At 50.7% G+C, this 25,984-nt stretch overlaps 2 protein-coding genes across 2 annotated transcripts in view; one reads left to right on the forward strand and one right to left on the reverse strand.

Moving 5' to 3' along the window:
* LOC102462653 (uncharacterized) overlaps positions 1 to 25,984 on the reverse strand; it is a 52,853-nt gene that overhangs the window by 20,391 nt on the left and 6,478 nt on the right. The window contains exon 5 of the mRNA XM_089781608.1: positions 24,623 to 24,701. Coding sequence (XP_089637734.1) covers positions 24,623 to 24,701 — 79 coding nt within the window. The remainder of the gene's footprint in view (positions 1 to 24,622; positions 24,702 to 25,984) is intronic.
* On the forward strand, positions 1,850 to 9,895 carry LOC102462165 (uncharacterized). Its single transcript, XM_089781414.1, has 4 exons — positions 1,850 to 2,236; positions 2,938 to 3,023; positions 3,523 to 3,766; positions 5,678 to 9,895. The coding sequence occupies exons 2-4, from the start codon at positions 3,000 to 3,002 to the stop codon at positions 7,657 to 7,659; spliced, it is 2,250 nt and encodes a 749-aa protein (XP_089637540.1). The 5' UTR covers positions 1,850 to 2,236; positions 2,938 to 2,999; the 3' UTR covers positions 7,660 to 9,895.

Below are 25,984 nucleotides of genomic sequence, written 5' to 3' on the forward strand. Positions count from 1 at the left end.
AATCATTGGGAAAGGAATAGATCAGGGGTGGGAAACCTGAGGCCCGGGAGCGAGATGCGGCCCCTGGTTTGCCTGGATTCAGCCTGCGAGGCTCAGGATCCCTCCCCAGTATTGGGGAGCCTACGCTAGAGCTCCAGCCTCCCCCCGTCCCGCTGCCTCTCCTGCGGAGCCAGAGCAAACAAGGCTGAGCCCCCAGGCTCTGGTGTGGGAGGGGAATGTGGGGAGTGTCTTTCTCCTTCTCAGAGGCCACCTCAATGAGGGCTCTTTTGTTTTTTGCTTCTCACTTAGTGCGTTCCCCGACTGCTTTTTCTGTGGGTCAGAGGCCCCTGACCCAAAAAAGGTTTCCCCCTGAATAAATAAGACAAAATACCATATTGCCTCTCTCTATAAAGTCATTGGCTGTGTCTACACTGGGCCACTTATTCCGGAAAAGCAGCCGCTTTTCCGGAATAAGCTGCGAGCTGTCTACACTGGCCCCTTGAATTTCCGGAAAAGCACTGACGATTTACTGTAAGAAATCAGCTGCTTTTCCGGAAAAACTATGCTGCTCCCGCTCGGGCAAAAGTCCTTTTTCCAGAAAACTGTTTCGGAAAAGGGCCAGTGTAGACAGCCCAGTAGTCTTTTCCGGAAAAAAGCCCCGATCGCGAAAATGACAATCGGGGCTTTTTTCCGGAAAAGCGCGTCTACATTGGCCACAGACGCTTTTCCGGAAAAAGGGCTTTTCCGGAAAAGCAGCCTGCCAGTGTAGACGCTCTTTTTCCGGAAATACTTATAATGGAAAACTATTCTGTTTTAAGCATTTCCGGAAATTCATGCCAGTGTAGACGTAGCCATTGTGTGCCCACATCTTGAATACTGCATGCAGACCTCCCCATCTAAAAAAGATCTATTGGATTTGGAAAAGGAACAGAAAGGGCAACAGAAGCGATTAGGGGTAAGGAACAGCTTCCCTAGGAGGGGAGATTAACAAGGCTGGAACTTTTCAGTTTGGAAAAGAAATGTCTACAGGGTGGGGAAGAGATGTTAGAGGTCTAGAAAATCATGCATGGTGTGGAAAAATAAAATGAGGAACTGTTATTTCTACCCGCACTAACCCAAGAAGCTCGCCCAGTGCAATTTATAGGCAGCACATTTAAAACAAAACACGTTATTACCGCTCAGACAACTTGTGGAACTCTTTGCCAGGGGATGGTGGAAAGGCCCAAAGTTCAAGGGGGACAGGTCCCTCAGTGGCTACTAGCCAGGATGGGCAGGGATGGTGTCCCTAGCTTGTTTGCCGGAGCTGGGAATGGGCGACAGGGGATGGATCATGATGATGGAAGCACCTGGCATTGGCTGCTATTGGAAGACTGGGCTTGATGGACCATTGGTCTGACCCAGTGTGGCCATTCTGACATTCTTATGGAATCCAAATCTGTCTGCCCCCCAGCTGTAACCACTAGACCCTACTCCCCTCCCAGAGCTGAAATAGAGCCCAGGAGCCCCCCTCAATTTGCTGCTTGGCTTGTATTGAGCAGGCTCAGTAACACGGTTGAATCTGCTCTCCTCAGTCCATTGGAGTCCCCCCCACCATGCCCCTTGTCATCTGGGGGGTCAATGGGACCAAACCCAAGTGGGCAGAACACCAGCCCCTGAACCAGACTAGCTGGCTGTCACAGGGAGCTGCAGTCGGTGCCCAGGTGGGGGATCCGCATGGGAGAAGGGCAGGGGGATCCCTGGTGGGGGAGGGAGGGGGATCCCTGGTGGGGGGAGGCAGGGGGATCCCTGGTGGGGGGAGGGGGATCCCTGGTGGGGGAGGCAGAGGGATCTTGGGGGGGCAGACGGGAAGGGGTTAGCCTGGTGCCCAGGAGGGGGAACGCGGCCCCAGGGAGCCGGTGGCTCTGACGGGCCCAGGGGAGGGGAGCGGGGCTGGTCCCGGGGGCGCTGCCGGGGAGCCCGGCTCTGCCCCGCCGCTCCCAGAGCCGCTCCCGGCCCGCGGGTGTCCCCGAGACTCTGCCCCGGCAGCTCCCGCTCCGGGCGGGCTCCCCCGGGTCTGCGGCCCCGGCTGCAAGACCCCCCCCCCCGGCCCCCGCGGGAGACCTGCCGGGCGGGGCTGTGGGGCGGGTTCCCGCTAGGACCCAGCAGCAGCGGCAGCGGCGCCGGGACCGGGGCTGGGCTCAGGCCCCGCAGCGGGAAGCGCCTCGCAGCCTCTGCTCGCGGGGCCTCTGGGCTGGGTCCCGGGCGGGGCCGCTGGGCGGTAAGAGAGACTCGCCCCCAGCGGTGCCCGGACTGCCGGGGGGCGGGGACACGTGGGGATGGGGGAACGGGGATGTGGGGGGCAGGAGGGGGCGGGGACACGTGGGGATGGGGGAACGGGGATGTGGGGGGCAGGAGGGGGCGGGGACACGTGGGGATGGGGGAACGGAGATGTGGGGGGCAGGAGGGGGCGGGGACACGTGGGGATGGGGGAACGGGGATGTGGGGGGCAGGAGGGGGCGGGGACACGTGGGGATGGGGGAACGGAGATGTGGGGGGCAGGAGGGGGCGGGGACACGTGGGGATGGGGGAACGGGGATGTGGGGGGCAGGAGGGGGCGGGGACACGTGGGGATGGGGGAACGGAGATGTGGGGGGCAGGAGGGGGCGGGGACACGTGGGGATGGGGGAACGGAGATGTGGGGGGCAGGAGGGGGATTGAGGGGATGGGGACCCGAGCGGTGCCCCATCCATTCCCTGCAACCCCCCCCCCCCCCCCCCCCCCCGCGCACAGACTGACACTCCCGGGAGCCAGGGGAGGAGCTGACCTAGGGCTGGGGGTGGGGCTGGGGCTGGCTTTACATTGTAATAAATGGACTGAGGTTCTCCCAGCATGGCAGAGCCCAGAGCATCTGACTCCGGGGACGTGACATGGAGCCAGGTCCCTTCTGAAACTTCCCCCCTCCCCCTCTTCCCCTGGCAGGCTAAGGAATCGCGTCCCCGTTTCGCTCCAGAGCATCCCGTCTTACAGAGACAGGGCTGGGAATGGCTGGGATGGAGCCAGCTCAGGTAGGGGATTTTCAAGGAGCTTTGGGGGGCTGTAGGGAGGGCGGAGAAGGAAACACTCAGGGAGGAAGGGAGGGCTACTGGGTGATACACCTGCTGGAATATGAGCAGCCTGGGCCAGATTTTCGGGACAGGCCCCTTGGCAGGGCTGCTGGGGACGTTCCCTTGTTGCTGGGCCAGGACACACCCCACGGGGCAGGGCTGAGCAGACTCCCAGTGGCGGAGCCTGACCCCACTGGCCGGAGGCTGCTGGTCCCTGTCCCTGTGCCCAGCTCAGAGCTCTGCTTCCCGGAGCAGCCTGTGGCCGGCAGCCATGTGGGAAATGAGAAGCTCCTGCCCTGCTCTGTCTGCTGCAGGACAAGGAGCTCTCCCCTTCTCCCACCCCCTCCTGGCTGCTCTGAGCGGGAGGGGGGAATTCCGCTGTTGTGGGCCCCTCCCCTGTGAATAGCGGGATTGTGGGGTAGGGCAGCCGGTGCTGAGTGGGGGACTTTGGCTGTTCCAGGTGCTGGTGACCTTCGAGGAGGTGGCTGTGTATTTCACCCAGGGGCAGGGGGCTCTGCTGGGCCCCGCTCAGAGAGCCCTCTACAGGGATGTCATGCGGGAGAACTATGAGATGGTGACCTCGCTGGGTAAGAGCTGCTCAGGATTCCCTGTTCCAAAGCCTGACCTGGTCACCCGGCTGGAACGAGGGGAAGAGCTGTGGGTCCCGGATCGCCAAGCTAGTGAGGAAGGAGGCATCTGCAGAGGTGAGGAACAAGGGAAACTGAGTCATAAATGCCTGGAAGTGAGGGGAAGCTCAGTGTCCTAAAATGTCCTGTGAGCAAGTGTTACCATGGGGTACGCTTGTTGATTGGGGTTTCACTTCTGAAGAGGGTGGGGGTGGTAACTCTGTCAATGTGCTGCTTTTGTTACTTGTGCTCTCACATGGGGTTCGACTTCTACCTTCTGCCAGTTCCCTCCCAATGGAGCTCTCCTGTGGGATCCAGGTTTCCCGGAACTGGGTTCTGCCCGCCCTAGAATCAGAGGAGCACAGATACTCACACCCGCTAACTGAGCACATGTGAGAGGACTGGTTAATCAGCATTCAACAGCTTACCTCTGATATGTCCCTGGACTGAGTAGGTGGGTTTTACAGCAATGTCAGCATGTGGCCGTCTTGTGCCTTTGGACTCAGGGAGCTGCATTTAAACAGCATTTTAAGCTGCCACCCTCATATACTCTCAGGTACAGCACGTCCTGATCTCCACTTTTACGCCATGACCATTCTGGTAGTAACCCGCTTGCTGAGCAAACCCCACCGGATTCTTGAGAGACACGGGGATCTTCAGCGTTGGTACAAGGAGTGGTGTTGCAGAGTGAATGAGGAAGCCAAAAACATCACCCCAAAGAGGGGGGCAGAGAAAGGAAGGCAGAGAGAGAAACAGTCTGCTGAACCATGAAATTTTATATTTCCATGCAAGAACCATATAAGGGGATGCTAAGAAACAAAACAGTTACACTGTTATATCTGACTTAAATCTGAATCCAAGTGTCAGGGCTAGTGATCCATCCCTGATCACGAGGCAGGGTCGGGAGGTTTTGCCTACAGAGAGATCTCACCGCTCCGTGAAGCTTGACTCGATCGGGGTTCCCAGGTGGTGATGGCAGCTGAGGGTCCAGAGCGTTGGAGACAAACAGAGGAAAGCTCCCAGCAGGGTCCGTCAGGAGCAGATGCAGTGTCAATGGGACTGATGCGGAATGGACATCCAGGCATCAGAAGGCCACTGGAGGCTTTGGGGGCAGTTATGTAGGGAAACAACAACAGTGTAATGGGGAACACGGGATTGTTTCTGGTAAACTGAGGGCTCATGGAGTATCCCAAAGTTGTTTTGTTAAGGCTAGACAATAGGAACGGCTCATTCCTGGCGATGGGGTGGAGATCATTTGAGGGAGCTCCGAATGCAATTAGTCAGCTTCAGTATTTTGGATACCAATAGAGGATTTATTACTAACATTGGTCTGTTAATTACTGATCTGGGTATGGACAGGTGTGGGTTCATTAGCATCAGGAGCAGAGATTTCTCATCAGGCACTGCTATCCTGCTTCCCTGTCCCAGAATTCCCTGCAGTGCTTGTCTTAGAATTGCTATTCTCTATTCTGTATGCTGATGGAAAGGCCTCCCTCTCCTTCCTCCAATGCAAGTGAGGCTGGGGTGTTTCCTTAACCCTGTAACCTTTGTCCGGAGGGTTTTAGTGCATCTGCCCCTCCCTTTTCTCTGCTTTTTGTAAATCTTCCTTTTCATCAGCTTTGGTTCAAGCAGAGGCTGCGGGAGCGGCGGAGATCTTTCCTGAGCTTTATGCTCTGATTCCCCAAGAACACAAAGCTGGTAGGTAACACAAGAGACCGCAGTTCTCCCCCGTATCACCTAGGGGAAGGTTGCAGTCAGCAGGTGCTGTATCATCAAGTCAAAGATCGGAGCTGGTTTCCCCTTCATCATGTCAGAAATTTCCTCTCTGCATTTATTTCCCTGGGAGTTTTGAGTGGGATGTGGAGTTGGAATCCAATGTCTCAATCTCTCTAGTAGTTACTGTGCTGTGTTCTCCTTTTTTGCCTTCTGTCCTTTCCTCCTGATACCGACAGTGACTTGTTTCTGTATTCTGTCTCTTTCTCCCCACAGGTGACAGGACAGTGGATGAGAATAAAGACATGAATCAGCAGGAAGATCCTGGGGAAATGGAACCTCTGGAGACGTTCTTGAGTAGAACCAAAGGGAATGTTTCCCATGGCTTGAAACGGGGAAATGGCTGGGGAGATGGACACAGATCAGAGGTTCAGCTGGGAACCTATCCCGGAAAGAAAATGGATGAATCCATTCCATGTGGCGGAGCATCCCAAGGAAATGATCCCAAGGAAATGACCGTCCAGCAGACAAGTCACAATGACAAAAAATCCTACAAATGCCTTGACTGTGGGAAAAGCTTTCGTCATAGCTCAAGGTTTATTATACATCAAAGAATCCACACAGGAGAAAGGCCCTATAAATGCCCCGAGTGTGGGAAAAGTTTCAATCACAGCTCAAACTTTTTTCAGCACCGGAGAACACACACAGAAGAAAGACCCTATAAATGCCGTGAGTGTGGGAAAGGCTTCAGCTTGAAATCGACCCTAGTTAAGCATCAGCTGATCCACAGAGGAGAGAAACCCAATAAATGCCTGGAGTGTGGGAAAAGTTTCATTCAGAAGTCACAACTGATTATACATCAGAGAGTGCACACTGGAGAGAGACCCTTTAAATGCCATGTGTGTGGGAAAAGTTATATTGATAACTCCAAGCTTACAAGACATCAGCAAACCCATGCAGGTGAGCGACCTTTTAAGTGCCTTGAGTGTGGGAAAGCTTACACTTGGAAATCAAACCTTACTATACATCAGAAAATCCACACTGGGGACAACCTCCATACATGCTTGGACTGTGGGAAAACTTTCAGTCGGAGCTCACACCTTCTTCATCACATGAGAATGTTCCCAGGAGAAATACCCTTTAAATGCCTTGAGTGTGGGAACAGTTTCAATTGTAAATCATCCCTTAAATCACATCAGAAAACCCACACTGGAGAGAAACCCCATAAATGCTCGGACTGTGGGAAAACTTTCAGTTGCAACTCACGCCTTCTTGCTCACAGGAGAATGCACTCAGGAGAAAGACCCTTTAAATGCCTTGAGTGTGGGAAAGGATTCAGTTGTAAATCAGCCCTTAAATCGCACCAGAAAACCCACACTGGAGAGAAACCCCATGAATGCTTGGATTGTGGGAAAACTTTCCGTCGGAGCTCACACCTGACTCATCACAGGAGAACACACTCAGGAGAAAGACCCTATCAATGCTTTGACTGTGGGAAAGGTTTCAGTGTGAAATCAGCCCTTCATACACATCAAAAAGCCCACACTGGAGAAAAACCCTATAAATGCCCTGTGTGTGGGAAAGGTTTCATTTGGAAATCAGCCCTTAAATCGCATCAGAAAACCCACACTGGGGAGAAACCCCACACCTGCTTGGACTGTGGGAAATCTTTCACTTGGGGCTCATACCTCATTCACCATAGGAGAGTGCACTCAGGAGAAAGACCCTATAAATGCCTTGAGTGTGGGAAAGATTTCAGTTGGCAATCAACCCTTTATGCACACCAGAAAGCCCACTCTGGAGAGAAACCCCATAAATGCTTGGACTGTGGGAAAAAGTTCAGCCAGCGCTCGTATCTTAATAGACATGAGAAAATCCACCTGAGAGAGAGGTCTTATGAATGCCTTGACTCTAGACACCTGTCCTCACCCCTGTCTTCCACCAGTCCCCAGACTGTGCTCCCCCCTCACCTCGGGCTGTTCTCTACAGGGGAAGTGTCCTCGGGGGCTGGTAACTCCCCTCCCTGGATCCCCCAGGGTTCTGGGCTCTGGGGATCAAACAGGAAGGGATCAGGCCAATGGGTTCTGGAGAGAAAAGTGGGGATTGAATGGTGGGGGCTAAGGGAGCTGGGCAGCAGGGGGAGCTGGGTGCTGGGGCCAGACGTGCCCTGTGGGGAGGACACGAGGGGGCACGTGCTCCCTAAATGCCATGGGCAGGAGGAGCAAGGTGCAGAGCTTCTGGGTGGACCAGAACACTAGAAGGGGGGCCAGTTGCTCCTTTGGCCCTAGAACAGTCGGACTAAGAAAGAAGCTCTAAGGGCTGCAGCTGCAGGCCCCAGGATAAGCGGGGATCTATTCGACCGGGGTCCTGGGCTGCAACCCATAAAGCTGCTGTGTTCTGGATCGGCCCTTCCTTTCAGCAGGGCGAGAGGCAACATCGCTAAAAATGTTTCCCCAACTTTTTGGGCTTAGTGCGGATCATTTCTAGATGGGAAGATTTGTCCTTCTTTTTCTTTTATTAAAATGATGTGAAGTGTTGCAACGAATACAACCAAATGCTGAGTTGAAAAGTGAAGCCAGTTTAGCCACTTGAGAGGAAAATGGGAACGTTTCTTTCCTGATGTGGGGTCTCAGAGTGTTCTCCGAGATTTCACTGTAGGAATCTGAAAGCCTTTTGTAGTTCTGGATTCTGGGATTTCCCTCTCTGTGAAGGCTGTTTGGTCACAAACTTTGTAGTTGAGTTGCACAGGATGGAGCACAGGTTTGAGGACTTCACAAGAAAAACGATCATTTGTCCCAATACTCCTTTTCTACGTTTCATTTTGCTCTTGGTCGTGAGATTTGAGCAATGAGTGATTGACATCACCCAGCACAAACTCAGCGGGTGCAAGCAAGATCCACTCTGGGAGAGGCAGAGACCGAAACAAAGAGTGAAGTCACTGCCTGATACCAGCAGCTGGGGGAACAGCACTGAGAAATGGTTGGGTTTGCTCCTCGGAGCTAGACGGCTGAGGCTGAGAACTCTGGACTCGTTGCACCAGTGCCACTGAGAAACTAGCAATGAATGATGAGTGTCGCGTGAAGCTGCCCCTTAACACTCATGTGCCATGAACAGCACCCCACACAGAACGATGGGGGAGAGGCTTTGGGATCTTATTGGCGTGAGGGTGAAGAATCGGTGCAATCAGAGCTGCAAGTGGCCCGTAGGAACTGGGACACGTACCGTCGCGTTTCTTGTGCCCTTTGTGCAAAGGGGTGTGGTTGAGACGCCCTCCAATGCAGAGCCAAGTTAGGGGACTCCAGCAGGTGAGTCACAAGGTCAAGGAGGCAACCGGTTCAGTGCTGCTGCCAAAACATTTCATTTCATAAAGACTCGGCACAATCCTCGGTGAGGCCCCATGTCCACAGCCAAGGATCCTGGGGGTACTCCTTATAGCACAGAGTCAGAAACAGGAGCCCAGAGATGAGGAAGAGGTGGAAGGGGATGAGGAGGAGGGACTCACTGCGGGGCCACCCTGTGCTGTAAGGAAATGGGCTTCTTCTATAGCCGTATTGGAAGGCCTATAGCCTAGGGCTTCTGTCTCCAGCCAGACTGAAAGATCAGCAGCCACGAGTTGCAAAGCAGAGAGTCACATCGTTGTATTCCATCTAAATCGCATTAAAATAGCAGAATGCCCGGCTGTGTAGAGGGACACCCCGTTCCAGTGGCACCCACTAACTCAGAGAAACAGATCTCAAGATGGGCAAAGCAAACTTAGTTTACTGGTAGCATTTTGTCTGACACAAAACTCCCTATTAAGAGTTGGGGGTTGTGGAATCCTCGTTCTGCTCACTTTCCTATTGTTTGTACAATCTCTGGTTTTATTTCTCTGCTGTGTAATTAATTACACTGTGTAAATCATTTAAGGTGGTGGGATATGATTGGTTAGGTAATTTAGTTATGTAATGATTGGTTAGTAAAATTTTAGTACAATAATTGGGTATGGTAGAGGTAAGCAAGACTCACATTTCACAATATAACCTGGGGTCAAAGAAGACGACCAGAAGAAAGGAAACAAGGAAGAAAAAGAAAAGACCCAGAAAAGCAGCTGACCTACAGGGCACAGCCTAAGAGCAGAGCTTCCAGGAATCCTCTGCATGACTGTGACATGGAGCAACCCGAATTCGGAGGAGACTGAGCTTGCCTGGCCAACAGTGGACGTTTGCCTGCCTTGCTCAGGCTGGGGGAGAATGGCACCTCGTGCTCAGCATGTGTATTCTGCTTGCTCAGTAATTACTAATAAGTAGAGAGCATGGATATTCGTGTGTAAGGCTCTGTCCTGGTGAAAGACCCTACAACCCCACAGAAGTTATGCCCTGAGCCCTAGGAATTGGGGCCAGGTGTGTGTGTCAGGACAAGAGAGAATAACCATGAACATCGCTTACCACCAAGCATTCACCTGATGTGTGTCACTGTGATTGAAAGGCCTCAATAAAGACAAAAGTGATGCAGGTTTCCAAGAGTTTGTGTGTGACACAACCCACTGCAGTCACTCTGGCCCCTGTTGGAGCCTGTAAAATCCTGATGGGATGTTTTTCACGTTCCCAATATGTCTAAAGCTGCATTGCCTGTTCCCCCAGTGCCTAGCGACTGCAGATAACACTACGCACCATGAGATGCATACCCATGTTGCTTTGCTGTTTCTATCATGTTGTGTCTACACTACAGAGAAAAGTCGGAAAACGATACGCAAACTGCGAACCGCCCTTTTTCCATCTTTCTTCTGAAAGAGGCTTTTCCGACATTTGGCCCCTCTTTTGGAACATTCCTTCTTTCTCGTAAAAGGAGGTTCACAGGGATACCGAAAAAAACGCGTCTGCTTTTCTGATTTTTTTCAGAAAAGCAGACGTGTTCCTTGGACACGGTAGAGCTTTTCTGTGATTCCTTTGGTATCCCGGAAAAGCTCTGTAGTCTAGAAGTACTCTTCAAGGTGGAGCTAAGAAAGAGGCCATGGTATCTCGACAGAGTTTAGCAGTGTAAACATGCTTTTGTGAATTTGCAGTGTAGACATAGTCCTAGTTAACCATGCCACATTTAGAGGAAACCAAGGTACACACAATTCATACAAATTTATAACAGAAAATCCCTGCTCCATCCCATTTTTTCTCCCTTTGATGCCAAACATAGTGGGGGTCATGTTAATCAGTGAGCTAGGGTAGAACAGACACCCCTTTCCAGTACAAGGCATCCACAGTACGAGCAAAGCCCCCTCCTCTTAGTGTGGACCCGACCCCTATGGATACAACAGTGACTGAATCATGCCCCTGTAGGCTTGGCCAGATGACATGCAGTGAGGGCTGAATTAAGGCAGAGGAAACTTAAGGATATGTCCAGGGCAGGAACACCATTTAGGGGATATTGGGGGGGAGGGGGCAGTAGCCTTCACTCCCGAGTTTGAACCCCTGGATTTCATACTTGGGGTCTGCTTAAAGCCCACACCCTGACTCCTCCAAAGGCACTTCTCAAATGCAACAGTTCAGGCTGCTTGCAGCTTTGCCCTTGGGGCAGGGAGTTTGTTAGAAAAAGAGGGAGGGGGAAGGGGATTAAGAATATCAAAAGGTATTTGAAGAATTTTTAAATCAGTGTTTCTTAAACTTTTTAAGACCGAGGAACACCAAACAATTTTTTTTTATGATGAACATCAAGGATTTTTTTGTTGAGCAAAAAGAAAAAAAAAGGAGGGGAAACTGGGGAAAAGTTATTGACCAAAAAGATGAGGGGAAAGTTATTGAGGGGAAAAAAAAGGTCGCCTGCCCCTTTAAGGGTGGCCATTTTGAACTGTTGTTCTCTGCCGCACACCTCCGACTGCCTTGTTGCAGCTGTGGAACACAGTTTACGAAACACTGTGTTAGATTGTCATGAAAACATTGTTGGGTACGCCACTTAAAAATAAGGGGGAAAATGTTGTGCTACAAGGATCTGCATTTGGATCATGGCTGTTAAAGTTCTCATATGTGTTCTTGAAAAAGGGATAAACTGACTACTCCAAAGCTGACTGCAAAGGGTTCCCAAGGGACCCCACAAAGCTGGGTGCTTGGGCAACACAAAGGCAGATGGAATTCAGGGTCACTACGTGCAAAGCAATGCACACGAGAAAATAGGATCCTAACTATAGATCCCAAAATGATGGGGTCTAAATAGCTGTTTCCACTCCAGAAAGAGATCTTGGAGTCATTGTGGATAGCTCGTTGAAAACATCTCCACATGCAGTGGCAGTCTGAAAACTAAAAAGCGAACCGAATATTGGGAATCATTAGGAAAAGGAATTGAGAATAGGACAAAATCCCATATTGTCTCTATCTAAAGCCACGGTACACCCTCATCTTGATTACTGCAGGCAGATCTGGTCACCCCAGCTAAAACAAGATCTATTGGATTTGGAAAAGGTACAGAAAGGGCAACAGAAATGATTAGGGGTATGGAACAGCTTCCCTAGGAGGAGTCATTAATAAGACTGGGACTTTTCAGCTCAGAAAAGAAATGACTAAAGGATGGGGGAATATGTTAGAAGTCTAGACAATCATGAATGGCATGGAAAAAGAGAATACGGGGCTACCTGTCCCCCTCCCCCGAGCTGCACCAGGTAGGCACTCCATCCCATCCCCCTCCTGCCCAGACCCCCCCGCCCTACCCCACTCCTAAACGCCATGTCCTGCCCAGACCCCACCCTGCTCATGCATCCTCCTTCAACTCTGCACCCCCAGCCCGCTCCTGCGCCCTACCTTCTGCCCAGGCCCCCCCTCAACCTCACCCCAGCCATCTCCTCCTGTGCACTGAACTCCACATTTTTGGCCCCCACCCCAGAGCCTAGGCAGGCTCCCCCCAAAATCTACTAGCCCCGGCCCTTCGTAGGGTTGCCAGGTGTTCAGTTTTGAACCAGCGAGTCCAGTATTTGCGCTTTCTGTTTGGGAAACAAATTGAGAAACTAGAACTGTTTGGTATGTTTGCAATAAGATGTGATGTCATGTCAAGTGTAGCCCGTATTTTTGGTGAAACCATCTGGCAACCCTAGCTTGAGGATAGTGAGGGGGATAGAGAGTATTTTTTTTTCTGCTTCTCAATTGGGGGCCATCCGTGGGCAACCGCACGGAAACCCAGGGAACCCGACATACAGTGGGGTGTCTAATGGCGGCAGAATCTGCCCCACAGAGTGAAATCCTAGCCCCACTGAAGACCAAGGCCGTGCTGATGTTGATTTCAACGGACTCAGCATGCCACTGTGGCGCTGAAGGCGGCAGTCCACTGAAGCGTGGAACCAGTCAGCTGGCCAGAGGGTTGGTCCCTGGATTTGTAAAACCAGCACCGTGAGCAGGATGGAGCATGTGGACTCAGTCCCGTTCCTGGGGCTAGCGCCGCATATTCAGATTAAGATATTTGTTCTCATAATTCTTATAAAACAGTCGGCGATGGGGCCGGGAGCAGCGGAGCAGGCTCCAATTTGCTCAGGCTCCTGCCGTGGGTAGAGGCGGGGGGCAAATCCTGATGCCATCTGGCACCAGGCCCCGTGGTAATACCCCTTCACCCATCCATCCGAGAGCTGAGGCAGCCACCATGGAAGCTGAGGGCCTGGGGCAGACACCCAGATCTGTCCTATGGACAGGATGCCTCTGGGGTGTGGTGTTAAAGAGCCAGCTCCGCGCTAGAGCTGCAGGTGACATGCTTTCCTGTCCTGACAGTCTGGGAGCGGCTGGGCAGAGCCGGTCTCATCTGCGCCCCGGGCTCCCCGACAGCGCCCCAGGGACCAGCCACCGGCTTCCTGGGGCCGCGTTCACCCCTCCTGGGCACTAGGCAAACCCCTTCCTGTCTGCCCCCCACCAGGAATCCCCCTGTCCTTACCCCCCACCAATCCCCCCCGCCCCTCTCCCAAACAGATCCCCCACCTGGGCACTGACTGCAGCTCCCTGCCACACAGCTGATATCCGCTGTGATGCACCAGCGAGTCCAGTTCAGGGGTAGTGCTCCTCCCACTCAGGTTTGGCTCCTCCCCCTGTCCAATCTGACAAGGGGCATGGTGCTGGGGACAAAATGGAGCGAGCTGTGCTGGGACTTGGCAGGCCAGCTTGCCATGGGGTCAGCTTTAGCCTCATGCACCCACCCCCGAAAACGAGCCACAGGCCTCAGTGAGCACCGGCCGTACCGTCAATTGCTAGGCATTCTGGGAACACGAAAAATGCCCCATCAGCCCCCTTTGCTTCCCAGCCCTACCTGGGCTTCCGGCTGCTGTGGGAAATCCTGGATCCAGACGTCTGTGCCATGCTGGGTTCAGCGTGCTCAGCACATCAGGCACGGAAGCAGAGAGGAGTAACTGAGGGAGCCGACTCAGATGCGGAGGGGACAGTGATGGAGGTGTCTCTATGGCAGGCTGGGCCGTTTGGAGAATCATATCCCCACGGTGGCGACCGCATGCTTTGTGGGGGAGTACGGGGGCCGTGTTTGCCCGTGGGTAGAGCACTGAGGACAGCGCCCGGGGGCAGTTAGAATAGCCAGACACCCGTGCTGTCAGAGGGCCCACACGGCGGCCATCAATATGCAGGGAGGCCCTGAGAAACCACTGACCATGAGGGGCACTGACATTTGTGGGTGTTGCTTCCCTGCCTCGTCACCCTGAGGGAGGCATTCCCGTGAAACCAAGGGATATCACAGGCTTCCACAAGGCCAGAGCAACTGCGGCAGGTTGCGTCACACAAAATAAACTCTTGGAAACCTGCATCACTCGTGTCTTTATTGAGGCCTTTGAATCAATCGCACACAGCGGGTGCATGCTTGGTGGCAAGGGATGGGTCGGGTTATTCTTTCAGGTCCTCTGAGGTTTTTCCCTTGCTGATGGAAATGGGTCTGGTCTGGAAGAGTGACCCCTAGCTATAGAGAGACTGTCCTATTCAGAAGCTTCAGGGGGGAGCCAAGTTAGTCTGTACAGGATAAACTTAAGAAACAACAAATAATCTGGTAGCACCTTAAAGACTAACAAAACATGTCGATGGGATCAGGAGCTTTCGTGGGCACAGCCCACTTCTTCAGATGTACTAGTGTTAGGCCACAGAAAATTGGGCCTAGGGCAGTTATGCTAAGACAGACGGAGAAGAATCCAGCAAAGGGTTCTGGGTAGTCCCTGAACAAAATTTGAGACATGAGTTGAACAAGGGCATGAGATAAGCGAACAGCTGCATTTTTGTACTTGCTGAGCTGAACAGCTTGCTTAAGAAACCGATAAGAAAACTCCCCGTCTCCTCGTTGTCTGGTACTCGCCTTCTGTCTTAATAAGAAAGTTGCTAATGTATCAAGGCCACCTTGAATAGTTGGCAAGGTATGCACCCATGCTAGAAGTTTCTAACTAACAAAGGGGGGTGAGTTGCTGGTTCTCGGAGAGACGGGCTGCTCTCTATTGTCGTGTGCACTCTTCAATAAAGAGCTTTGTGATTAGACCTTGCTGGTGTTGCCTGTCTCTTTGCGGTCAGACAACGAACTGAAGCCGTCTGGGTTTGAGTCCCCGACAAATTTGGCACCTCAGATGAGACTCGTCTGACTCTCCGGTGCGGGATCAGACTCTGAAGCAATGCAGCGCGCATCCTCCGGCTTTGAGGAGCCTTGCCCGGTGGCCTGATCCCTGTGTCGGTGATAAGGCATGTCCTGTGAACCAGCCGAAGCCCGCAGAAATCCAGCAACGTCGACCTACACGTTGTGTAGGATCCAGGTCTTCGGAGTTCAAGTCCCAGGAGTGTTTGGGGTTCGAGTCCCTGGAGTGTTCGGGGTTCGAGTCCCGGGACAGGTAAGCAAGCGCTCGGTATTGAGAGGTTGGGGTTGGAGTCCCTTAACTGTGGAAAATGGGACAAGTTGGCTTACTGCCCGGGGGACGCCCCGTTGTGCCTGGTACTCAGAGATTGGAAGGGTATCTTTGGAACAACCGGTTTAGCTAAGTCAAAAATGAGAAATTTATGTCAAATTCAATGGCCTTCTTTTACTGCCCATTTGTCCCCCACTAATGATTGTCCAGACTGCGGAACTTTCTCCATAGAGAAGATGGATGCCTTGAGAGATGTATTGGTCAGTCTTAGACCGGGACAAATGGAATATTTATTTGTATGGTACAATTATAAGCCAAAAGAGAGGGAGATGGCCCTGCAGGCCGTTTGTATGGAGGAGTCTGTTAAACTTCCCCCACCCTATGCCCTGGAGGTGGTAGAAAGAACATTCCGTACCATTTTCTCTATCCATCTACCAACCTGGGCTGATGTGAACCAATTGTTGGATACCCTCCTCACGGAAGATGAGCATCAAAAGATTAAAGAAAAGGCTGTAGCATATCACCAGAATCAAGCTTGGGGAGGTATGCTCACCGCTGAGCCTAATTAGGATCCGAATTCAGACGGGATGCAAGGGAAAAGTTTACCTGAAGTGGTTAGCATTGTGACACGGGTGTACAATGGGAAAGAGGAGAAGAGAGAGAGAAAAAGAAGGAAGGAAAAACAGAAGGATATGAGGGATCGTTGTTGGCAATGGCTGTAGCAGGAGGCAGAGGAGGGGGCCGCGGGTGGAGTTGTGGTAATCAGGGAGGACCTATTGGAAGGGGAAGGGGTGGAATAGCAAGACGGCGAAGACGCGGAGGTAGTGTTGACCCTGGTCATAATGAGTGCCACTATTGTGGTGAGGCAGGACACTGGAAAAGGGAATGTCCTTTCAGACCAAACCCTGATTGCAAGCCTGAGGTAGTGAGTCAGCTGAATCTCGAGACTCAGCGGGTATGTAAGGTAGTGACGACTCCCCTTATTTCATAAGCTGCTAAGGTCTGACACGCTAGACCCGGCAGACTCTTTCTTTGGAGTGTGTAGAGTTAGTTTAGGTGGGGGTTAGTCTAAACATATCCCCCCACACTGCTGAAGGCACCCCTATGTACTACATGTACGTACATAATGGTCCAAGGACTTGTAAGCATTTAACGAATGGGAAAAGAGGAAAAATTAAAGCCCTGAGGGATGAAAGTAAAGCTCAGAAAAGCAAAAATCCGCCCTGCAGTGCAAAATGTAACTTACAAACTGCTGCCAAAATAATGCACAAGAAGTGAAAAAAGAAAAAAGAAAAGAAAAAAAAAGGATTTCTCAGTTGGCACACCCGTATCAACCAAGCGTAGGGGGGGAATTCGGCACAACATCACCCCCTACCCCTCTTTATGATGCATACACAGATAAAGAGGAAACACGAAAAATAACTGAAAGGAATTAGCTCTTCCCTTTGGAAACACGGGCTCCTGTAACAAACTTGCCCGATCCAAAGCAAAACACCAAGTTTTGAAATAGACTTAACAGCTTGTGGAAAGTATTTCTCCAAATTCTGAAGGAAGGAATGCCTGCCGGCCATCAAGCCATATTGACCCTAGGCATTTTGGTTGGAAACATTTACACAGAACACAATACAGGAGTAGGAAAGAGCTGCCGAGCAACTTCAGGAGATTCTCAAGCCCTTGTTAGCAAATAGATAACTACAGCCTCTCCGGCTGGAATCGCAGGCAACCCAAGGATGTTTCACAACGCACGAGCAGGGGCCGTCCAGAGAAAAAATAAACAGTTAAAACCTTTCCCTCACACGCTGTTATAATTGGCTTGAGGGCGTGGGAGGAGGTAACCTAAAAGCCACCTTAAAGTCAACCGGTAGAAATTGAATTTGAAGATGTAATCACTAGAAGCTAAATCTGCCGTAACAAGGAGACACATTCTGCAACATAAAGCTCCTCACAGAACATGGGCGAGTGATTCACCCCAGAGTCAGCAGCATAGATCAACTGCTGCAGCATAGATGTTATGAAAACCCTATACTGAGAAGTTTAAAATTAGTAATAGCTGACTGCAATACTAAACATTCCGATTTACCTACCGAAAGGAATTAGGAAGGGTGGGGCTAATTGGAAAGTCCATCCTCCTTACCAAATTAATACTGGATAAACCAGTGTCATTGGGAAAAGTCATTTAGCAGGAATCAGGACAGACCATAAGCAGGAATTAAGCGATTGTTGTTATATATGAAGGGAAACCTGCTTTAAAAATGACTCGTTTCTTGCAGCCTCTTTTAATCATCTAGGCCAGGGGTGTCCAAACTTTTTTCAAAGAGGGCCAGATTTGAAGAAGTGAACATGCGTGAGGGCCGTCCCCGCACTCAGCCCCAAGGCGGAGGGCGCAGGGCACGCCGGCCTCACGGCGGCCCGGGGGCAGGGCGAACCCGCAGCCGAGCGGGGGAGTGGGGCTGCAGATGTGCCCTACAGGGCAGGCTCTAGGACCGCGGAGGCCATGGGCGGTGGCGGCGGCGGCGCGGCCGGAAGCGGCGCATTGGGCGCGCCGGTTCAAAAGAGCGCCGGGGAGCCAGGAGAGGGGGAGGAAGTGGGGGCCGTATTAAATCGGAACACGGGCCACAATTGGCCCGTGGGCCGGACTTTGGACATGCCTGATCTAGGCAAAGAAACAATCAAGTTTAAACATTAGGCTACAGACATTTTGTTAAATCTATTATAGAGAAATAAGGAATTCTACTGAAACTTTATTAGTTAACTGCATAAAAAATAAAAGCTATACATTGCAAATTTGTAAAACCTGCACCCTAAGGGTTAAATGTGTCTTCTAAGGAAACTAATTATTGTTTTAAAAATCCAAGCCCAGAAACTTCACTGTGTTTCTGTTCAAGGCTAAGTTGATAGCACTTTTGGCTTGCTTTCAGATCCAAGGTTGTGTGTGTCTGCAAACTGCCTGTCTGTTCTGGAAGGGGGGAGGGGGGGGGGGAGGAAGAGCACTGTCCCCCATAAGTAAGCCTGTAACATTGTATATGATTCTTTTCAGGAAAAGAAAACCTTTTTGCTTGCTGGAATAGTAACTAGCAAGGGCCTTGTTCTAAGAAAAAGTTTCTGTGGCAGTAAATTATTTGAAGCTTCACACATTAAAGACAAAAAAAGGCCTAGTCTGCAGTACAAGAGAGAAACTTAAGCATACCATCTTTAACTTAATAATTGAACAATGAAGTAATTTACTCAAACCCTCTGAAACTGGTGTGCAAAACAAAGCATACCATTAGGTAATAGCAGGCTAATACAAAAATTAGCAAAGAACATCTATAAAGAAAAAGTATTCTAAAATATAATGCACCACCCCAATGTGGGTAGAAATGTTTTCTTTGTCTTTCAGATCATTAAAAAGCGCTAATATCAGCTGAAAAGTTAACTGAAGAAAAAAAACCATGGTTCTGTGTCATGACATAATAAGTTTATGTTCTGTGTTCTATCCAAATTGGTCTTGTGTGTCTTAATTGTGATATATGTATTTCGAGCATTGTTGTGTGTACAATATTGTTGTTTTAATGAAAGAATAATTTAAGTCCCTTAAATAATCTTAACTTTGTGCTTTACACAGATGGTTTTTGCCTTTATAAATCTAGTGAAGTTTTAGCAGCAGGCTATGCAGTTTGTACTGTCTGGAATGTAGCGGAATCTGCTCCTGTACCTGCTGTTTTTTCCCTTCTCTCCTACCATCGCCAGCTCCTTTGCCATCTCTTTCGGAACTGGCCCTCCTGCAAGACCAAGCCCCCAAATCGGGAAAGCAGGAGTGGAGACTGGCAGGGTGCACCTTGCACCCAGACCACTTGTGGTGCAGCTCTGATGGCCGCATTGTTGCCTAAGTGGTCTTGCTACCTCACCTTGCCTCCGTGCTCCATGGATTGTCGCACGTTGGCAAAGGTAAAACAAAATTGGTTTGCTCCCAAATTCTCCCAAGCAGCCAAAGATTACTGTCTGGCTTGCCCTGTCTGCCAAGCCCACAATGTGGGTAAACCTGTAAAGACAGTTCCGGCAACCTGACCTCCGCCTTTGAGACCATGCTTGAATTTACAAATGGACTTTATTCAATTGCCTAAATGTCAATCTTTTGAATATGTGTTGGTTATTGTTTGCTTGTTTTGGGATGGGTAAAAGCTTATTCCCTGCAGGAAAGCTGATGCCATCACAGTGGCAAAGAAACTTCTAAATCATTACATCCCATTATGAGGAATACACCTTGTGATCTCCAGTGATAAAGGTACCCACTTTACTGGGCAAATTGTTTAAAAAAACTGGCAAAAGTACTACTCTATCAGACAAGCACTGCACTGCGCGTGACACCCGGAGAGCGCAGGAGCAGGAGAGAAATGAAACGGGGTTTTAAAGAACAAACTTGCAAAAATATGTAAGAACTCTGGCTTAACATGGGTAGAAGCACTCCCGATTGCCCTAATGAGCATGAGAGCGACTCCTAATCAGAAAACTGAACTCAGTCCCCATGAAATTGCATGTGGCCGACCTATGAAATTGTTAAGCAGCCCAAAAATTGACCTGGCTGATGCCACACTTATTAAAGGAAGCATAGTCAAGTATTGTCAGGAACTTATGAGGTGTGTACAGTCTTATCATTCACAGGTTAAGGACGCCTTCCAGAAGGCCCTGACTGAGCCGTGCCATAAACAACAACTTAGAGATTGAGTTTGCGTGAAAGTTCACAGTGAAAGACTGCCCTAGAACCCAGGTGGAAGGGTCCCTACCAAGTGCTTCTGACCACTCATACTGCTGTAAAGTGCGAGGAATTGCCCACCTGGATTCACGCCTCCCACTGCAAACTGGTTCCAGTGCCTACATAGGTTAGCCCCAACAAGGAGCACCGCAGACCTGGTACCAGAAACCCAGGTCCGGAAGTAGACGGGGATCAGTGCAGGCCTGGTACCGGCAATCCAGGCCCAGAAGCAGACGACGTTGGACTTCAAGGGAGCCACGCACGTTCACCCCACCGCGAATCGGGTGAACCAGAAGCAAATGACATCTGTGCCCGAGGCAAATGAACTGCTACCCCCTTAGGCAACCTGAAGCTTCGCCTTCAACTGAGAGCACCTTAGATTAGTGGTGTCCTTTCCCGGAAAGATGGCCTCGTTTCCTTGCCTAGGTTCTTGGGTTTGCAATCTGTTTATTATTTGTCGTCTTTCTTTTTCAGTGGTATGGAATGTAACACGTTCAGGCTCCAATTAGAGGAGCCCTCCCTTGAATACTGATAATGAGTGAAAAGAAAATTCATAAATTCCTATATCCATGCGACTGTAGTTATAGCTCAAGCTTTACACTGATCCAAGTGTTGGTTATGTGGTTGAAACTCCCCGTCAACTTCCCAATCTTCATACCCTATTACAGCGATAAGTGAAGCAAACTACAAAGTCCTGAAGAACAGCCAGCATAAGGCTGGACAAACAATACATGCTAAACTTATGCTTAATTTTGTTTTTAATACTTAGCAGTTATAATTTATATAGTTCAAAAGTGTTTATGCTTTTAATGAACCAAGTTTCCCAAAAATTTAATTCCACAGGTTGCTGGATATGTGCTCTCAGTCCTGTACATTCAAAAGGAGGTATCCCAATAATTCCAGTCCCACTGAACAACACTCAAATGAATGGCACACTGTTTAGTAAATTGGGCCCAAAATAATACTTGGCAGGATAAAGGGTTTACTAACCCAGGGTATATCCGCCTAGCCCTGACCCCAATTGGAGAGTACTGCTGAACATGTAATCGTTACGGAGCCAGGGTAGAAAAAGCCAAAACTGGATGGCTCTAAACTACGTCCTAGCAAGTAAGGGCGGGGTCTGTGCCTTAGTGGGAAGAGAATGCTGTGTATATATTTCTGACACCAGCAAGGAAGTAAAGGAAGATGCCTCAGAAATTAAAAGAACTGTGGAAAGCCTAAGACAAGAAAAACTGGACCCTCTGGGGTTGGTGGGAAGGCTGGTTTGAACATGTGGAAACTTGGATTCTGCAAGGAATAGTTCTAGTATTGGTTATAGTCTTTTGTGCTTATTGCTGTTTCTTGTTAATTAAATGCTGTATTTCTTGTATTCTAAAAAACACTTACCAAAAGGAATGTGAAACTCATGATGTTAAAATATAATGAACAAGGTTCTGATCAGCGCGCCATCCAGTACCGCGAGGTTGTCCCAAGAGTCCCTTTGTGGTACTCTAGGGACAAAGGGGGAACTGTTAGGCCACAGAAAATTGGGCCTACGGCAGTTATGCTAAGACAGACGGAGAAGAGTCCAGCAAAGGGTTCTGGGTAGTCCCTGAACAAAATTTGAGACATGAGTTGAGCAAGGGCATGAGATAAGCAAACAGCTGCATTTTTGTACTTGCTGAGCTGAACAGCTTGCTTAAGAAACCGATAAGAAAACTCCCCGTCTCCTCGTTGTCTGGTACTCGCCTTCTGTCTTAATAAGAAAGTTGCTAATGTATCAAGGCCACCTTGTATAGTTGGCAAGGTATGCACCCATGCTAGAAGTTTCTAACTAACAAAGGGGGGTGAGTTGCTTAAGTAAATAGTCTATGACGCGACGGAAATGTCTATATAACCCTACTTGCTATAGAAATCGGGGGCTGGTTCTCGGAGAGACGGGCTGCTCTCTATTGGCGTGTGCACTCTTCAATAAAGAGCTTTGTGATTAGACCTTGCTGGTGTTGCCTGTCTCTTTGCGGTCAGACAACGAACTGAAGCCGTCTGGGTTTGAGTCCCCGACACTAGTCATGACAAAGATTGCAACATTTCACTAACGTGCATCTCAGAACAAAACTGGCCACTTCTCTTCTTATGCTGGCCGCAAACACAGGTCTCTCCAGACACACTTGTGCAGCAGGTGTACATGGAACAATCTGCGAGGATCCTACTCTTGTCCACAGGCTGCTGTTCCTCTGGCTGGCTTACCCCTACTGACGGTTAACAGGTAAACCCGGGCTCTGCTTCTGGATGCCAGTGCGGGTTTCCCTCTGCAGCCAGACTCGGTGCTGCCTGGCTTCCGGCAGCAGTCTGAGGAATGGTTTGGGAGGGCATCGTACCGTGGTGGTGGCAAAATAGCAGCCTGGCCGTAGAATCTCCATGGGACCGTTAGTAAATACCGTGGGAAAAGCTTTGACACCATCTCCCAGCACGATTCTATCGACATTTCTGTGTACGTCCATGCTCTGTTTGGACACAATGCAGAGCCAGGTAGGGCATGGCCAGCTCCCATCACCCCACGCCACTGCCCCTGGCAGCCAGAGCAATTGTCTGTGCTGCGACTACCCCTCCCCCATCCCACTGCAATACACGGCAACTTACCACCCCTCTCTACATGCTCTACATCATAGGTTCCCAAACTGGGGGGCATGAAGAAATTTCAGGGGGGGGATTAGGTGACCCAGCCTCTCCCCCCGCCCCTCCCCCTCGTCAATTCTCCTCGAAGAAAGAGCCTGGTCTGTCCAGTAAAAAAATTCAGAAAATACCACGTGAAATGTCCAGAATTTTGTTTTTCCTGACTCGGGCGTCTGCCGGAACACGTGCAGCTCAGGCTGGCTTGGGGGAGAATGGGGGAGAGTGGGGGAGAGAAAGAGAATGGAGTGTCCTGGGCAGACTTCAAAGTGGCCACCTTAAAAGGGCAATGCCTGCTCTTAAAAGGGCAACTTTTTTTTTTTTTAAGTCAACTTTTCCCCTGGAATACCGTTTTTTTTACACTGGTCCCAGGAATTAAAGGGGCAGCAACTGTTTTTCAGCCCTGGTCAGTTCCTTTTTTTTTTTTTGCTCAACAAGCTTTGCTGCTATTTTCGGGGGGGGGGGGGGAGTGAGGGTTTCTCAAAAATCAAAAAGGGGGCATGACGCTGAAAAGTTTGGGAACCACTGCTCTACATACGGATGCTGAGAATCCTTTGGACTTCAGAACAATTCTTCACTGCCTGACGCACAGGCTGGCCCCACAGTGAGCTCTTCCCAGAACATCTGCCTCCGGGTTCCTGTTTCTGACTGTGGTGTGGAAAGTACCCCCAGGGTCCTTGGCCGTGGATGTGGGGTCCCCACCCAGGGTTGCTTATAGTGCTGTATAAAATCGGCATGCTTTGGGGGCAGCACCAGACTGGCTGTTTGCCTCCTGGTACACCTGCCTCGGTCCTGGCTCTGCAGTGCAAGGTACCTTTGCCCAAAGGGCTCTAGGAATGTGACCGTACGTGTCCCACGTCCTTCAGGCCACTTGCAGCAAATTCAACACTCCTCCCACTGATAGACAAGTCCTCAGATGCACAGGCAATACTCATAACGAGATACAAAATGGAAATGCGGCCCCTCCTCCACCATTCTTTTTGGGGGGGGCCTTTCCTGGTGCGTTAGAGCGAAGGGGCAGCTTCACACGACACTCATCATCCATTGCTGGTTTCTTGCTGGCATTAGCGCAATGAGTCCACAGTTCTCAGCCGTCTGGCTCTGAGGAGCAAAGCCAGCCGTTTTCCAGCTCTGACCCCCACCCGCAGGTATCTCACATCACTGCAGGGATCCGGCAGGGACTTCTCTCTCTTTCAGCCTCTGCCTCTCACAGAGTGGATCTTGCTTGCACCCTTGGCGTTTGTGCTTAGCGATATTGATCACTCTCATTGCTCAAATCACAAACAGATTTCACAACAAAGAGCTAAAGAGTAAAATAAAAGGTACAAAGGGACTATTCGGGCAAATGATCATTTTTCCTGTGAAGTCCTCAAGAAATCTGAGCTCCATCCTGTGCAACTCAACTAATATCAAAATATCTGACTAATCAGCCTTCACAGAGAGAACCCCACCCAGTCCAAGTCAGGCTACAAATACTCTGAGGCTAGGTCTACACTGCTGCTTTTTTTCGGAAAAAGCTACTCAAAAAGCACTCGGCATTTTGCGTAGGTTTTTCCGATAGACTGGGCCACATGTCGGAAACTCCCTCTTTCAGAAGCCCCCTTACTCCTCATGGAAGGAGGACTACAGGGGCTTCTGAAAAAGCGTGTTTGCTCTTCCGCAAAAAAAGCAGAAGAACAAACGTGTTCCCTGGACATGGAACAGTTTTTCCGGGATACCTCCAGTATCCCGGAAAAACTGTGTAGTCTAGATGTAGCCTGAGACTCAACATCAGGAAAAGAAATGTTCCCATTTTCCTCTCAAGCGGCTAAACTGGCTTCACTTCTCACCTCAGCATTTGGTTGTACTGGTTGTAAAACGTTTCACATCACTTTAATGAAAGAAAGGGACAAATCTTCCCATCTAGAAATGATCCGCACCAAGCCTCAAAAAGCTGGGAAGCATTTTTCCCAATGACACAAACAGGGGTATGAGATCTGTAAGATCAAACTGGGCTTTCGGTTCCGTGGGATTTCCCCACCTCCTCCCAAGTCAAGGGCACTTTCTTCTCCAGTCCTGTGGAGCCTGAGATAGGGTCATAGACATCAAAACGGTGGTTGCTAAGCATGGAGAAGCAGGGACACAGTAAGAGACACCTGGTGGGCAAAGAGGCAGAGTCCCCTCTTTTTTTATGTCTACCTCGTCTCCATATGGGCACCCGTAACAAGATCCATTCTGCACATGGCCGATTTGTGGGAGGGGGGAGGCTCTGGGTTTGACGAGCGGGCAGAGAAGACTGAGGGGGGGTTTGATAGCAACCTTCACCTAGTTGAATGGGGCTTCCAAGGAGGCTGGAGAGAGGCTATTCTCAGTGGTGAAGGATGGCAGAGTGAAAAGCATGGTCCCAAGTTACAGTGGGGCAGGTCCAGGTTGGATATTAGAAAAAACTATTTCCTTAGGCGGGTGGCGAAGCACTGGGATGGGCTCCCTAGGGAGAGGGTGGAATCTCCATCCCTAGAGGTTTTTAAGTCCCAGCTTGACAAAGCCCTGGCTGGGTTGATTTAGTTGGGATTGGTCCTGCCTTGGGCAGGGGGCAGGACTTGATGACCTTCTGAGGTCTCTTCCAGCCCTAGGATTCTAGGAGTGGGGGGGTGAGGCTTTTGGGATGAGGAGGGGACTCCAGACTGGGGCAAGGGAGTAGGAGTGTAATGATCATTGTGCTAACGACTGGCCCAGAACACGAGTAAAGCCACTTGTTTCTTTTTCAGAACTCAAAAAAGTCATAGAATTGGGGCCTTCCAGAGACCCCCTTGACGACAGCCAGCGGCTGCTCCGAGCTGCAGGGTCCCCTTCACACCCCAAAGCTGCCTACCAGAGCTCAGAGCTGCTGCAGGACCTGGGGGCAATCCACAGCCCCCACCCACAGTAGATGGCCCCAGAGCTGTGGGTCTCTGTGGCCAGCTGGGGCCCCCTGTAGCTCCAGGCTGCCATGGGCAAAGGGAGTCCCTCAGATCCCTGAGCCTCCGGCAGCAGGGACTCATGGAACTCCCAGCCAGAGCCACACAGCTGACATGAGACCCCAGTCACAGCAGCAATGGGCGCCGGAGCCGTCCCCCTCCCAGTTCTCAGGGATATAAGTAGTAAAAGTGCCTGGGCTCTGTGCATTTCTCTTTATTACCCGTGACCTGCCCGGGACGTTTATCCTACCAACAGCCATGACGAAATCGGAGCCTTCCACGCACGATCCAGGGGACGGGCTTACACTCAGCGATCTGCTGCAGGGCCACAGGGCCCTTCCCTTCCAGACACGCCTGGGGGCTGATCCTGCAGAGGCCAGATCTCCAGGTTTCCCGCAAGAGGCCTGGGGGAATGAGAACCCCCCAGCGGTGCTGTCGCAATGCAG

The sequence above is a fragment of the Pelodiscus sinensis genome, chromosome 12 (genome assembly GCF_052426305.1).
Source record: "Pelodiscus sinensis isolate ZL-2025 chromosome 12, ASM5242630v1, whole genome shotgun sequence".
Lineage (NCBI taxonomy): Eukaryota > Metazoa > Chordata > Testudines > Trionychidae > Pelodiscus > Pelodiscus sinensis.

Bases quoted from the DNA above. Each gene is read 5' to 3' on its own strand.
- LOC102462165 (XM_089781414.1), top strand. From the start codon at position 3,000: ATGGCTGGGATGGAGCCAGCTCAG. The intron at 3,024-3,522 runs GTAGGGGATTTT...TGGCTGTTCCAG, and splicing joins CTGGGATGGAGCCAGCTCAG to GTGCTGGTGACCTTCGAGGA. The intron at 3,767-5,677 runs GTGAGGAACAAG...TTCTCCCCACAG, and splicing joins GGAAGGAGGCATCTGCAGAG to GTGACAGGACAGTGGATGAG.